Source organism: Solea senegalensis, linkage group LG19 (genome assembly GCF_019176455.1).
Source record: "Solea senegalensis isolate Sse05_10M linkage group LG19, IFAPA_SoseM_1, whole genome shotgun sequence".
Classification (NCBI taxonomy): domain Eukaryota; kingdom Metazoa; phylum Chordata; class Actinopteri; order Pleuronectiformes; family Soleidae; genus Solea; species Solea senegalensis.
The window spans coordinates 6,384,083-6,400,386 of NC_058038.1; the positions used below are offsets into that span (position 1 = coordinate 6,384,083).

General features: G+C 43.1%; 1 protein-coding gene across 2 annotated transcripts in view; it reads left to right on the forward strand.

The window, feature by feature from the left end:
* znf385c (zinc finger protein 385C) overlaps nucleotides 1–15,686 on the forward strand; it is a 141,467-nt gene extending 125,781 nt beyond the window's left edge. For both annotated transcript variants that reach the window (XM_044050335.1, XM_044050336.1), the window contains 6 exons: nucleotides 875–1,094; nucleotides 7,254–7,622; nucleotides 7,763–7,950; nucleotides 9,170–9,268; nucleotides 10,980–11,069; nucleotides 12,655–15,686. In XM_044050335.1, the coding sequence (XP_043906270.1) occupies nucleotides 875–1,094; nucleotides 7,254–7,622; nucleotides 7,763–7,950; nucleotides 9,170–9,268; nucleotides 10,980–11,069; nucleotides 12,655–12,885 (1,197 nt within the window). In that variant the 3' untranslated portion in view covers nucleotides 12,886–15,686. The remainder of the gene's footprint in view (nucleotides 1–874; nucleotides 1,095–7,253; nucleotides 7,623–7,762; nucleotides 7,951–9,169; nucleotides 9,269–10,979; nucleotides 11,070–12,654) is intronic.
* The last annotated feature ends 618 nt before the right edge of the window (nucleotides 15,687–16,304 follow it).

Sequence of the window (16,304 nt, forward strand, 5' to 3'; positions counted from 1 at the left end):
GGTGTCCTTCAAAGCAAAGAAAGTATCTTAACTGGAGTTCTTTTGGTGGCTGAGGATTTGCCTGATTTATTTCTGGAGGCGGTAAACGTGGATGAGAGCACTTGGTGGATTGACCGAACCTTACCTTGCATTCTCTTGTCAAAACATACAGAAAGAAAAAGCTATTTCTTATCTGTTTTCAGTATATCCCACTATTCTTTGTGCAAATTAGTGATTTAGTATATTTCCCCCTGTGCACACACTCTGCTTCTCCTCCCCTCGACCATGAGAACTAATCCCTAGAGATTGTATTAACTTTAAATGAGTAATCTCTGTATTGATTTCTCTAGCATGTCTTTGTACCAGTGCTTGCTCTGACAATGGGAGCTTTGTTCTCGGATTGAGCGCGGGACCGTGAGAGTGATGAAAATGTGAAGGTGAATCGCGATGCGCTCGGTGGGCGGAATTGAAGTGTTTATTTCTGCGTCACACTCAATCAAAAATGTGTTCCGCATCGGAGTCGTGTGTGCGGGAGTCGTGTGTGTCACTGGCTGTGCACATTCACACGTGTCCTGTGATTTCCAGTGGCCGACTCTGACGGTGCAAATCAATAGTGCGGTTGTGGAGATGGGATCCACTCTCTTGTTACACATTACACATGCAATTATACCTCTGGCCTCCCAATGTGGCAAACGCTGTTATCAGGAGGAAACAGACTCGCCTCCTTGCAGTCTGTGCATGCCTGCAAGAGAGCGAATATTCAAGCATGCATTTTAACATTTCCCGCACGTGGGCTCCAGTCCCTTTACCAACAGATAATGCAATGAGCCATTTCTGCTTGTCCCCCCACCCCCCTAAATCCATGTTGTCTCTCATTTTTTTTCCCCCTCTGCAGAACCAAGCAGAAGCCCACTATAAGGGCCACAAGCACGCACGGAAACTCAAAGCCATCGAGGCCCAGAAGAACAGGCAGCGACGAACTGGCGAGGCCTCGTGCACCGGGAGAGAAAGAGACCGAGACAGAGACCGGGACCGGGACCGGGACAGGAGCAAGGCGTCAACGACCGAGGCGGCTCTCCCCGCCCTCATGGATACGAGCTTAGTGGAGGGAACAGGTACATAAAGAGACAGAAATGGAAAAGAAAGCATCAACGAGAGATTGTCCTCTGCATCTCTCCATCCTCTATCATTCCTCTAATTCCACCTTCTACTCCATTTCATCTGTCCATAACCTGCTTCCGTCCTCCTCCTCCATGTCTTTTCCTCACTCATCTCTGTCCATCCGCTTCATTGCCCTACACTTTGGGATTAGGTCTTCTGTTCACCTTTTCCTTCACTGCTTCTCCCTCCTGTTACCTCTGTGTCGTCAAACCTCAGCACTTTTCACCCACATCATACCCCCAAAACTTATCTGACCTGACTCTCTGTCCCTCTGCCTTGTAATGAATGGTGACACTCCAAAGCTGGGGGATTGTGGGATGTCTGAGAGCAAGGGACGCTGTGTAAATATAAGGGCTAGTTGAAATCGTCCTGTAACCTCTGTGGGATCGTTTCCTACTTATTTCTCCCTCCTGCTCTCTTTTCTTCTGTCTCAGTACAGAGCCAGGGTCTGTGTGACATGCAGCACTGGTTGAGGATGAATGTGTTAGTGTCTGTAAAGATAATGCAGTGAGACAGCGGCAAGAGGAGTGGGAGATGAAACAGAACAGCCGGCCTTACCGCTGTCTGCAGCCTTCTGATAGAAATAAGTGGGTTTTCAATGAAGTTAAGGAGAAGGGACAAGGTAGTTCTAACCCAGACAGAGACTGGGGCTTTGTGGATTAGCCAGTGATCTGAAAATCTTTTGGAAATCATCCAGATTGTCTGTGAAAGTGTGGTCATCCAAGGACAAAGAAGAGTGCTTTATTTTTCATGTTGAAGTCAATATTGAGAGGAATCGTCACCTTCTCTCCCATTAAGGACTGTGCTGATACTGAACAACAAGAGAACGGAGCGTTGAAGGAAATATGTGTGAACTTTGAGAGGATGGATGGGGAGCACTTGGATGGAGAACTTTGAGCTGCATGGAATAACTTTGAATGGTGATGAAGAACTTTAAACGGTGTTTAAGAGCTTTGAGCCGTGATGAAGTTGGAGATAGGAGGATGAGATGAACTGTGTTTAAGAACTTTGAACCGTGGAGGGCAGCATCACACCTCTCACTGTACAGTCTGCTGGAAATTATTATTAGAAGAAGAACAATGGAATGGAGATGAGGGGAGCTCTGAGAAGAATCCAGAAGGATCAAGGAAGGAGGATGAGAATAAAAGAATGAGGATGAAAACTGAAGGAGAATACAATTGTTAAACTGTGGCAAAGAAGATCTTTGAACTGCAACGAAACTGAGGAGACGTGAGGATGAGAAGAACTGTGATAAAGAACTTTGAACTAGGGATGGCACGATACCACTTATTTGTGACCGATATCGACCCATATCACAAGCTCGATTATCTATACCAATATCACAAACTAATGCAACTGTTAATAACTCATTGGTGCCATTTCAAGCCATTTCAAAGATATAATTCTCCATCTGTATTACAAATATTATTCTTCTATAAAGTAGAAATAATCAGCCCTCAACATGCTCTTGTGGATTTTTATTTACATTTTCACAGTCTGTGCATAGTGAAGCATGCGATATATAGGATTGTTGGATTGAACTGGATCTTTTTTATCGTATTGAATCATCCTTATTTTGAACTGTAGAGGGCAGCATTGCACCTCTCAGTGGAAGAGATTCGAGGGTGAATATTGGTGTGTGTTTTCACTTAAGTGGCTGTCAAACTGAGAGTTGAAAAAACGTCGTCTTCTTTTGCAGAAAGTTTAAATGTTTTTGCATTTCTGCTGTAAAAAGACATTTTGACTCATGATAAAGAAAAAGCCAGTGCAAGGGATTTACTTTCAGGACACTGCAACCCAAGCTCAGAGCAAATGGCCGATGTCACTGCAGAGTGAGCCCATTTACCTTCTCATGTTGCACTCATCTGGGTCCACACTTTTCATTTATACATCCAAGGTGAAAATATTCCTTCCTACTTTATCTCCCCCTCCCCACTTCCCCCTGCCCTGGAGAGGATCGCTATCTGAATAGAATTTCAAAATGCTCTTGGATGCTAGTTGAAATATCAGAGAAGAGATGTAAAGGTTTGGGGGGAGAAGATGGAGACAGGTTGTACTTTATCTTTATCCCTCATAGACATATGAGTGTGGATTCACACACACACACACATGCACACTTTTTCCACCCTTGAGCATTAAGAGTCTCCTTCAGAAAGGAGAAAGTGGACAAAAGACTGGGAGCCTGATAACGCTCTCATCAAATCTCATTTCAATATTTCGCTGTTGCAAAGGAGAGCCCTGAAAGAGGGAACTAGCGGCAGACTAAATGAGATGATGAGCTGAAAATGGAAGATAAGACGAAATGAATGAAGTAGGCAGACGGGGAGGAGAGGGAATAAGAGAGAGAGAGAGAACGTGAGGAAGGAGGGGTCAGGGAAGAGAGAGAAAATACATAAGTCACTGCGAGATTCTTATGCTGTGAATAATTTTTGCAGGCCCGCGACAATTTTGTAAGGAGGAACACTCTTTAATAAGCCCAATTGTGTGATTGTCCTGATGTGAAATTGAAAAGCAGCAGTACGAGCCAGTGGTAGCATGTACGACAATGCCAACCTGTAATGGAAAAGCGTTCCAAATTAACACTCTATGAAATGAGTTATGTCTGCCATGAAACTAAAAAGCTGGCGGGGAGTTGTCTGACGGCAACGCTCACACTGTCTGCCATTAAGAGCCAATAACACACCTGTCGTGTGTATGTGCCACCAGTCAGTCTGTGAGGCACAGAATAAACAAACTCCCCCTGGAGACACAAGGTCAGCCTCTTCAGCTCCATTACAAACCTTACTGATGAAGAAGCATCTACCATTCACTTCACATACATCCTTTAACTTGGTTCATGAGAACAAGTGCGGATTGTCTTTGGACTGTGGGAAGAAGCTGGAGAACCCAGAAACAACCTTGTCCAGATAAATTTAAATATGAATAATAGCAAAATATTCAAGTTCGATAGCATTGTGACAAGGCTATACACACAAAGAGCCTTAAAGTAGGAGCACAACCTCTACAACAATGAGAATACTCTGTTGTTTAGACCACCCACCCCAAGAAAAACTACATTATTCATTGGGGATTGGGTACCTTACCCAGGGGTGCCCCAGCTCTCGACCAGGCAGGGATTTGAACCGACAACCACGTGGTTACAAGCCCAATTCCCTTCCGCTCGGCCATGGGCTGTGTTTATTGTCTCTTTTATTTCCATAAATTGGCAAAAGCATGCGTATGTTGATTTATAGACATATGAAAGAATCATGTAGTTTTGGTTCATAAAATATTTGACTTTGTGTACGTACTGTAATTTCTAAGAGATAAGCTCGCAATGGGAAATGTGCTTTGCAAACGTACAAGTGTCCTGTGTTGCACAAATTCTCGCCTCTGTAACGTCACTGTAAGACAGCCTTTACCTTTTTACATGGTACCTCAAAAATCCTTTGTAAAGGAGGGGAGACGGGAATGATTAGGAAAAGGATTTATCACACAAAGATCGATGATTATAAAAATGTCCAAGCAAAGAAGGGACGGAGTGAGCGGGTAAGTGACAGAGCAGACAGACAGAGGACCTGCATCAGTCGCAACAAGCATCAATCACCTGCATCTCTGATTGACTCGGGCCGTTGTGGGAACTCTGTCCGTCATCGCACTAATGATGATTTAAAGCAATGATATTTTCCCTCCAGGAAGTTGTTTATGCTGCTGAGGCTGCGTTCGATCAGCGCCCGTCGGTGTGTGAACGTGAATGTGTGCGTAATGAGTCCAGCGTTCGTTTGTTGTTTGGCTGCGGGTGAAGTTCCCAGAGGATCGGTCTGCTGGATTGAGATCTCCTCAGATGTGTTTACAGTCTAAAAGCCTGTCAGGTTTAATTGGACTGTTTGATCGTGGATTAAACTGATGATTTCATGCATCGATCACAACATCTATCGTTGTATGTAATGTGTCTCCACTCCATTAGTTGCCAGTGTAAGGCGAGGTCTCTGTTCTCAGAGAAGATGCTAGGGCAGGATAGTCTTGATTTTCATGTAATGTTCAATTGGGGGGGGGGAAACAGCTGTGTACACAGCTTCCTATCAGAGCTGCAATCAACAACTGTGAAAACTGTTGATGACAAGATGGTGGCAGGTGGTACAGGCTCTGGTTTTAGTCCAGAGACTCATCTCTGTGCAATGTCCCTGCTCAAAGATTATAAACCCATCTATTATTTTTCACTATCGCCTGATGAGTCTTATCATCAGCAAAATGCAAAAATGGTGTCATCTTGAGATGAATGTTTTAGTCTGAACAACAATCAAAAATCCAAAGCCGATAAATAACTTATTAACTTATTTAATAATTAAGTAAATGACGAAGTTTCTGAGATAGAAAATGTCCTAGTAGTATTTCCGAGTGGTGCAGCTGTATAAATAAGTGAATTTTATTGGATGATTAACTACTGGTTTTTGTTGTTGCTGTTCTGTTTCTATTTTAATTAAAATAGAAAATCACCTTTCATGGATATCTGGAGTGCTTCTCCACTCAACTAAAAGTCACTAGTTATATCACTAGAGGTCTTTGGTTTCCAGCAGCCTCCACGTCTTCCTCTGTAAGATTCCTACTAACTCCACAGATGAGTATCACTCTCCTCCAGGGACTTCTCAGGTGGCCCTATCTTTCACATAAGCTTGGGATCATACCAGCGCCTGCTCCACCAACTGAGCAGCGCAAATTCCTCAGGGGTCACTCTCATTACAGCGAGGGGACGGTCTAATCTTGCTCGTATATAGGCTCTTTTTCTTTAGGGGAATGAGAAAGGAACACCCTTATCTTCAATAATGAATTTACGCAAAAGGGAAAAATCAATGGAGCCCTGTTGCTTTGAGGATGTGTGTGTGTGTGTGTGTGTGTGTGTGTGTGTGTGTGTGTGTGTGTGTGTGTGTGTGTGTGTGCGTGTGTGTGTCTGTGTGTTCAGGGAGAAAGTGAACAAAGTGAAATAGAGACATTCAGTGAGTGTCGCACACAGTTCTCTCGGGTGAAGTGTGTGTCTCTCTTGGGAGGGCAATGGGGTGAAGGGGATAGGACTCATGTGACTTTTGTTGCGGCTTGGAACTCAATGGGTTTGTTTATATTCAAGATTCAAGATTCAAAGTGTTTATTGTCATATGCACAGTAAAGAAACACGTTTCCCTGTACAATGAAATTCTTACTTTGCTGTCCACTCACAAAACACCAGCATAAAGTAGAAAAAGAGATGCTTTTGTAGAAAAAAAAGTATAAATATACATAAGAAAAATATAAATATTACAAATAACTAAAATAACATATATGCATAAAATAAGTGTAAACATATGCATATATACAAGGAATAAGAGTATTACAAAAAAAACTAACATAACATATATGCATAAAATAAGTGTAAACATATGCATATAAACAAGAAATAATATTGACTGAGTCTGTGGGTTCACTTGATATTCAGCACTTATACTAATATACAGTATATATATATGTATATATAAAACACTCTTAATTGTGCCTCTAATAAAAAAACATTATTTGAAGACTATCTTTGCACCCCATCAAAGCGCAAGCGCGCCATAGTGGACTCCTACAGACTTGAGGACTACTTTATATACTGTATTACACTATATATATATATATGTTTCAGTAGGAAACTAGACTTGCTTGAGTTAACTTTGAGGATGTTTTGCCTTTCATCCAAGAGGAAAGCACGGGTATTTAATCTCTGAAGGCTGGAAACCTGTCACGTTCAGAGGCTAAATACCTGCTCTGTCAGAACTGGAGAAGCCTCTTGGATGAGAGGTGAAACATCATAAAACTTGACTCATATCAGTCCAGTCTACTGAAGATGACTTTGACCTGGATGACAGAGAACCTTCACAGACATAACAACGCAATCAGAGATGGCAGACTTCATCCCATTCAAGCAACAAGCCTCTGTCGGCCTCTGTCGGCCTCTGTCTGTCATATTAGTGAGTGCAAGTGCTGAAACACAGACAGACAGACAGACACACAGAGCCACTAAAAACAGTACTTCACTCCTATTCCGTGGGGTAAAGTAACAAGCTAGTTTTCAGTGAGCCACTCTTGGTTGATGTTCTACCATATTCTCTCTTTTCACTCAGGTCTTCAAAGTGATCCTGAACCAGCCAACTTGGAGGTGAAAATCGACGAGAGTCCTCGGAGTTCAGTGATGCTGACGCCAGTGTCAGAGGTTTCCTCGGTTGAGTTGGTCACCCTTTCCCCTCCTGAGATTTCACCTTCCTCACAGCTCTTTGAAACTGCCTCAGACACCAGCGCCACAGAAGTACCAGAGGCCGCTGAGGCCACAGGCCTGACAGCTGAGTCAGGCAGCCATGCAGACACATCGAGCACAAATGGAGAGCCACTTACAGATGAGGACAAGGAGCCCAAGAAAAGCAAAGCTCACCTCCATTGTCCTGTTTGTAAAGTGACAGTCAACTCCGTCTCCCAAATGGAAGCACATAATAGTGGTACAAATTTTTCTTTGAAGGCTTTTTCCTCCTGTAATTGATGGTTGGTTGGGGGGGGGGGATTTTAGGAATGGGAGGCGTTGGATAATTTTCATTTTCAGCAACAAAAGACCTGTCAACTCTTTGCTTTTCTCCACCAGGTACAAAGCACAAACTGATGCTGGAAGGTCACAGTGTTCTGCCCCGACGCAGAGGGAAGGTGGTGGCAGCTCGTGCCGGGTGTAAGAGCAAGCGACTTGGCAGCAAAGGCAGCGTCGGGGTGCCCAGCAAGAACTTCCAGTGTGAAGTGTGTGAAATCTTTGTGAACTCTGAGACCCAGCTGAGCCAGGTAAAAATAACTTTTGTATTATTTTATTTATCAATGAGCATTCAAGTAGAAAGAATAGATGTGGAGTGATTTCACACACATAATAGCTGGTTTGGGAGTGGATAAAGAAATGGACAGTAATGTGTATGTGGCAGTGTATCAACCCTAATGGGTGACTTATCAAATGCAAGCACCACAGAAGACGAGTAGAAGAAAAGAAAACAAGCACGACGACTCTGAGAATCCTCAGCCTGTGATGTGTTGCATGATATGATAGATGAGGAGGAGGAAAGCGGCAGCTGGAAGAAGTCCTTACTAAGTGAGAGTGTCGCTCACCTGATCACTGGCACTGTTGACTGTGCAGGGGCAGGCTCTCAGGCCAGATCACATCAGACAGTGGCGGAAAATGATGCATATAATTACCTCACCTCCACAGGCAGAGGATGTGGCCACGGAATTAATCAGAAAGCACAACTGCCTGCACATACATAGTGATTATCCAGGCTTTGCACAAACATTACACACTGAACTTAGCCCAGAATGATCTGTAAAGTCTCAATTATAAATCCTGGCAGAAATGATGTTATTTTAAACACCGTTAAATTAATCCAAGAGACCATTTTTTAACATTAAATTGATTGAGGATTGGTTGTGTGCACTTAAATAAAAGCAGCCGTTCAATTTACAGCTGCATGAGTGAAGCCAGGTTGTGATTGCAGAGGCCATTTAACCAGCGGGGCTATTTTTCCACATTACACAGATATCATCTCACACTAAAAGTGACTGCAAAGCTCTTCACTGAGCGGGGATTTATTTGCCACTCATTATTGCAAACTGTTAATGCCTCCTGTATTTAATTTTCTCGTTACGTTGGTATCAGACAAGGTTTGGGAAGTCATTTCTCTTCTTTTCATGTTCAGTAAATACTACATTTGAGAGACAGATACAGGTTGTGTCGGCGTGCGTGAGCGCCAAGGCTGTTTTTGTGCCTTCATGCCTTAAATGCATTTATATTTAAAGCCCAGAAGGATATGTGTATATATATATATATATATATATATATATATATATCTGCCGCATAGTAATGCATCGAAAGAACTAGATACTGTGTCAGTGGTAGAGAGCGATGTAGTTTCTGTGCACTTCACTCACTATCAAACATTTAAAGTTGTTCCAGTGTGCTACAACAGATGCTTGTCAGCTCGTAACAATGTTGTTTCTTTTCTGCTGGTGTCGGCAGCACATGAATAGCAGAAGGCACAAGGATCGGCTGGCCGGAAAACCACCCAAACCCAAATTCACCCCCCACACCAAGAGCCAGCCAAGCTCAAGCTTAGCGGTAAGTCGTAGCATAAAGACACTGACGAACAAAACACTGCCATGCAACTGTGTACGCACACGCACATGAGAAAGGGCCAGGTCATAGTTACGGCATTCCGTGTCTGTGAAGAGCCGCCATTCATACGTGGAGCCATGAAGAGTCATACTGACCGCATCACATTTCCACATGTGCATAAAACCCTGCGTTCCGTTCATACTTAAATGAGGGTCCGCATCAGTCCAACATTCCACATATGTGGACTCGCATTCCATAATTCGTAAATCAGCCTTGTTTGTATTTCTTTGTATTGTTTGAGTGCTGAGTTCTTCAGCAGTTCTGAAAACCAACACAGAGAGCAAGGAAACGTGATAATTATGTAACACTGAAAAGTAGTGTTTTTATTTACTGTGTAAAATCCACACAGGACTGAGGCAGAAAATGCTCTGCTGTCGTGTACGTTTCTGCCCAGACAGTTCCTCCAATCATCATGCAGAAGCGTCCGCCCACTGCTCCACTGGCTCCCAGAGAAGCTGAGCTTCCCTGGGAGTGATGTTTTTGACGCATTTGTCTAGTCACGGTCGAGCTCACTGCGGTGAAAAATAGAGAACAGTAGAAGCTGAGTTTCAAGTGGTTTTAATGCGGAGGCTGCTTCGGGAATACGAAAATCACGTAAGGTGATCCGTCATCCGTGATAAACCGCTGATTCGGAACAAACTAGTGACACGTCCTAGCACACATTTAGTATAGCACACGCAAACTGCTGTGTGGGTACTAGTGGACTTCCTCTAATGACCTCAAACAAGTTTCCATGGTTACCGTCTTTTTCGATGAGTCTTTTGACCAAGACAAGAGCACGCCACCTATTGGACCGCAAAGTGTTGCGTTTGTGCATGCCTCAAGCTAGAGGTCTGTACGCATTAGTCTGTGTAGGGTTCACGCAGACCAACGCACAAATGAGTGGATGATGAAATTTACATCTTGCAGATTCTAGCTTCCTGTAGCTTCCTGTTCGCTGTCCTAGCTCCCAAATGGTGGAACGAGCTCCCCATGGACATCCGGACAGCAGAAAGCCTCCACATCTTCAGCCGCCGACTAAAAACGAATTTCTTTCGACTCTACCTAGACTAAGGCGACAACGATGACAAAAAAAAGCACTTACTTATACATCGCACTTATGACTAGCACTTTATAGTTTGGCTTACTTGAAGCACTTACTTACTTCGAGCTCTTGTTTGTACCCAAATGTTTAAATGCACTTATTGTAAGTCGCTTTGGATAAAAGCGTCTGCTAAATGACATGTAATGTAAAAAGGTGTGACCCTTAAATGTAATTCTCTTCTGCTGAAAAATGTTGTATAATGTGTCATAACTGGAATCAAAGTGAATGCATTTTAAACGTACTTTTCAAGACACTTAACTGGTTTGACCCCTTCTGCAGAGTTGCAGTCGTCTCACACACACACACACACACACACAGATCTCAGTGGCGTGTGTGTCTTGGTGAGGCAGCATGCTTATTTGTCTGTACTGTCAAAAAGGTTAAGCACACGGGTTGTACTCTATGAGTCCGCTTCCCTTGAGACAGGTCTAAAATAGTCCCCCACTGACCAGCTCTGACAACAGCAGCCTGAATCAGCACTCCAGATTAATCACTTCTCTCCCTCTGTCATATACACACCTCCCCATCTCCTCCCCCTCCACCTCCTACTCTTACTCCTCCATCCTACAGAACGTGAGATGGAGTGGCTATGCAGGCGTGGCTGTGTCGGCCATGAAGAAAACGTTCAGCCAGTACAACCTCACCTCCCTCTCCTCGCAGGTCAGTGGAGGAGGGCGAGAACTTTAGGCCTGACCAGGGTCGGGGGGGGGGGACTGAGCAGAGATAAAGAAGAAAAAAAACATCTTTATATTAAAGGGATGGTTCAGATTTTCTTTGTTGCCATGTAGGCGATGTATTATATTCCCTTTTTTTTTTTTTACAAGTATTTGAGCATCAAATGTGCGAGCCTGTACACGAGCGATTTCGAAGAGGAGTTAGATATGACTTGCAGTGTGACTTTCAGCAAGAAACGTTAATCCGCTTTTTGTCCTCTCTTCAGCAGCAGCAGCCAAACATTTAGAGCCAACCATGTCAGGCTAAAAGAAGACAAACAACGGTTGTTCAGAAACAAAACTGAACATTTGTAATATTTATTCTGTTTCTTTCCCCACAGCAGACTGACTTTGGTTTACATTAAGTCTATTAAACATTAATTGAATCATAAAAGACATATTTATGGTAAGTTAGGGCTGGGATATTATTACAATCTAATTTCCTTTAATAGCAGTATTACAAATATTCCAGTGTTCAGGTTTCTTCATCGTTCACTCATAAGCCTTAAACCAATAGTTTATGGCTCGAGATTAAATAGAGTAGTAAACATATTACTGTTTACTAAACCTCTAACCATTTCAGTCGTACCCATACATTTCTAAATATGCCTCAGGGAGCTAATAGTGTGTGTGACACAAAAGTGCTCTATTTATCACTCTGTTCTCACCATTAAACCCAACTTTAGGGTTTACAGAGGGTGAGTATTGATTTCTAAGACACCAGAGCTGTGTAATTTGTTGGAATGTTGTTGTTTTTTTTAGAGAAAGTTTATGAAGGTTTGGTTCGATACAAATCTCATCTGAGCTGTGCATGATCCAGTGATTATGGCATTTCCCTTTTTAAAAAAAAGAAGGAACAAAAATCTGAACTATTCTTTTAATATCACAGAGCTTTGGAGTGTTATTTAACCCTTTAAGCCCTGACGTGTGTCTACACAGCCTATTATATATATGTCTATATGTCTATATACTGTGCGTCTGATGAGTGATCATGCAACAAGCGCTCAGGAATCCAGTTCTGTCTGATTCAGTATGAATGTGTATTCCTCTAATGCAGCGATGTGTGCAAACAAGTGCCATGAGTAGAGGTAGACTGATTCATTCCTTTGAATGATTGGGATTGGTTCATTTTTTTTGCTCTCAGAAACTTGAAAGTTTAGTTTACAAGTTACTAAAAGTTTTTTTTTTTAGTTTTTTTGGTTGCCTGTTTCACAAATTTAGTGTTTAGTTGATATTTCTATTGAAAATACTGTATATAATTGCACTGCAGTGTACACATTAGAGAGACAGAGCATTACTGCACTTACTGAAGTATTGTATCATTTGTTATCAGTAAAAAGAAAAACAGGAAATCAGCTAAATATATGGGCCAAAAAATAAAGCAGTTATCGGCTGCTCAGAGTTACCATAAAAAACCATATTGGTCGACCTCTAGCCGTGAGTTTGGGAGACATGTTTGCCCTGTAAACATGCTGCACCATCACTATGTTCTTCTCTCACTTCTCACCACTCCACCCTCCTGTCTTCTCCAGACCAAACTGGCCTTGCAGAAGCAGCTGACCAAGAGCTTGACAACTGGCTTCCTGCCCAGTCCCCTCACCCCGCCAACTCTGTGCACATTGGCAACTAACCCACTGGCCCTGCGCCACCCAGTGGGCACCACCACCTTCATCCAGACCCCCTTCCTGGGCCCCGCACTGTTTCGGCCTGCCCCGGGGCCACTGCGGGCCACACACACACCCATCATCTTCTCCCCTTACTAAAGACTTAACCCATATCCAGTTTGAGCTCCTCCCCCTTGTCCCCTTACCCGAACCCCAGGCCCGACTTAAGTGTGACCCACGTGAAAAGGCCACACACAAACTATGCAGCACGCCTGACTTAAGATGGAAACAGTGCACAAGTCCTGATGCTCAGTCGGCCATGAGGCCCAAAAGAGCTGTTCCTATCGTAAAGGCCAAGATCCCCTGTCATGCCTTCTTTCTGCTCCTCTGATCGTGACCTACAGAGCAACACAGGCCTCCAGGCAGTGACTGGCGCACAGAGACAGAGGTCACTTTTATAGCCATTTCATGGGTCGACATGGTTTGGATTATCGATATAAACGTGTAATTTATTAGAGAACAAATATAGTCTAGTTGTATGTTTAGTGTGGTTGCCACAAAATAAGGTCCCTTTACTTGATGCTCTTTCAACAATGTTTTTAACTTATTGGTTTTGGGCCGGGTTAATAAAAAAAAAGGCTAGGAGATCATTCATCACGCCATACGTGGGTCGTTACCTGAGCTGAAACTGTTTACTTCTGTACGACTGGACAAGCCACGCGTTTGTTGATACAAACCCGCAGGATAATCTGGAAATAATCCCAGATATGAGCATTATCGAACAACTCGTTACAACAAGCACTGCTTCTCTTTAAAAAAAAAACAAAAAACTGTAAAGGACACATATTGTGTGTCTTCTTTGTGGATGGTATGTGGATCTTTAACTGCATACTGTATAGCCATATGCTTACGCACCGTTTTGTAGCCCCGGCCTTCTCTGTAAGTTTCCCCGAGCCCTGAGAAAGACGTCTCCCCCTCTTTTCCTTCTTTCATCCTTTCTGAGTCACAGACACAGTCATGATTTTCCTTTTCTGTATCCACCAGGTTTACGCACTTATTAAGGACCAGAAAAGGTCAACTTGTCAACTTGACTTTGTTTCAATTTGCAAATCTTCAAACTTTTTGGTCCAGTGCATCGGTCGGGAGCTGCAGCTCAAACGTGGTGGCCCCCCCGAAAAAAAGCTTGAAGCATGAAAACATTTGTGCAGCTCTGGATGTGTTAACACTGCATCACCTCTCCCCATCCCCTCGTGACTGATCTTTGTCTTTTTTTCTCCCCGCTTCTTTCACCCTGCCGTCATCACCTCGCTGCTGCCCTTGATTTTCTCTGACGTTATCTCAGCACGAGATGATTAGGAACACCCCCCACCCCAACATACACACACACACACACTTGAGGAAAACACAGTGGATAACTTGAAGAGATAATGGGATTTCAGAGCTTTGTGAAAAGTTTTGGATGGCAGTGGGTGGGGAGGCTGCTCAGCCAGCAGGCCACTTGATTGACATCCCATTTCAGTGTCTGCATACTGCGTGGGAGGGAGAAAAGAACAGTGCCATGGCAACCACATTAAAAAAAGCACCTTAAACTGATTTACTTAGAGAAGCAATGAAAATGGTATTGATGTTCACCTTTTTATGCTCTAGATGTATGTTTTTACAAACACATGCCAATTACAGTGTGAAAGAAAAATGAACAATCAGGTGAGAATGATCACTTTTTTTTTTTTCCTGTTTAGTTTATCCACGACTAAGACAAGTCTCACATTTAAAGCAATACATTTGGTATGTTTTATGTTTATACTGTGTTCTCGGTGCGTCTGTGGCTTTATCGTCGTCTACACTTGTAATAATAGTAATAACAATAATAATGATAATGTGTGTGTACTTTTCAAACGTAGCCAAGGGTCCACTCTGAATTGTCAGGTCATTTGGAACCACGTGCTGTCCCGATGGTGCTGATGGTGCTGATGGTGCTGCCCTTGATGCTCGACGCTCACCTTCACATGTTTTGACTCCCGGGCCGAGCCGTTTAAATAGCTTACGAGCAGAGTGGTGGCTGAGAGAGCGAGAGAAAGAGAGAGAGAGAGGAAGTGTCTTCAGTGTCACATGACATTGCTAGAAGCAGGAGAACTTCTGTATGACTTCTACTGAGCAGAACAGCGGCGCGTCAAGCGAGGGTGAGAAGTGTTTGGGACAAGTGTCACAAGTGCAACGTCAACTGTCATTTTGCTGTTCAGGCTCTTTGTGCTGTCTCTTCCCCCTCACTCACTCACCCTCTCACCCTCTCGCCATGTGGATGTCAGTGCACCGTCTGCCAAAATGGACTGCTGGGAAGGTCTCATAAGGACGTGGAGCGCACGCATCCTCCCCCACCAACGCCCCCATCCTTCCCTTCTGTCACCGCTCGCACCAAATCGTCGTAAATTACAGTAATGGAACAAACCCTATACATTTCTCATTGTGCAGTACGTGTCGTTGTCTGTGATGCAGCAGTGCCATCTGTCGTGAAAGCCCCGTAATTGCCACGCGGTCCTTTTTGTATTTCATCCAAGTCCATTTCATCATCATCATCATCATCATCATCATACGTGCTTTTCAGTCTTTTCTCGGTAAGCGATCGCCATACTGATGTGATTCTCCCCAGTCACACTACTCAGTGAACCAGCCAGCCTTTAAACGTCACTGTTCTGTTTGTTGGTTTTTTCGATCACTCGTCGGGAACTCCGAGACCTAAACAAGCGAGACTTTTCTTCAACTAGAGAATCTAGAGAAGGCAAATTATATGTAGAAATCATAGAGTAACTATAGAAGATTTTTATCAGAGATGTTAATGTTATCTGTATCACAATGAACTATCATAGACAAGAGTAGATTATGTTATTGTAAACTCTTTATGACATACAGGGAAAGGGAGAAAAAAATGCTTTCTGTTTGTTTTCTTTTTGTTTATTGACATGGTTTTACAAAGATGTTTTTTAAAAGTCTACGAGAAAATATTTAAAACTTCTTTTTTTTCAGCTTTTTGTTTTCCTTCCTCGTTGATGGTGTCTGAATTAATAATAGCATTATTCAAAGTTGTTTTTTTTTTAAGAAAACATCCTAAAGTCACATTAGCCAGGCCTTCTCAGGGGTGACAGGTTGAGCAAATGCTAACATGACCATCCATTCAGGGTATCCCTCCACAGCTCGAGAGAGCAGGAAACACTGTACACATGGATGGTTTGACACACACAAAAAAAACTTACAGTGCTGTACATTAGAGAGGACAAGTGATGGATTTTGGAAAATAAAGCTTTTAGAACTTGTAAAAAGGCTTTTATTTTGTCTGTCTGTGTCTGTTTGAGCACCGTGAGCCGGAATCGACGCCTGATATTTGAGAAGAAACAATATGTGCCTGGGTTGGAAAACAACAGGGAATTCAGGAAGACGTTAACTAATGAATAAACAAAGTGACAAACATGAATGATTCATGAAGACGCGCTTCACACAACGTACTCGTTTTTAATCAGTTCATTAAAGCCGAGCGCTGTCTCTGAGTCAGCAAAAGTCCTGCTTTCATATTCTTAAACAAAAAA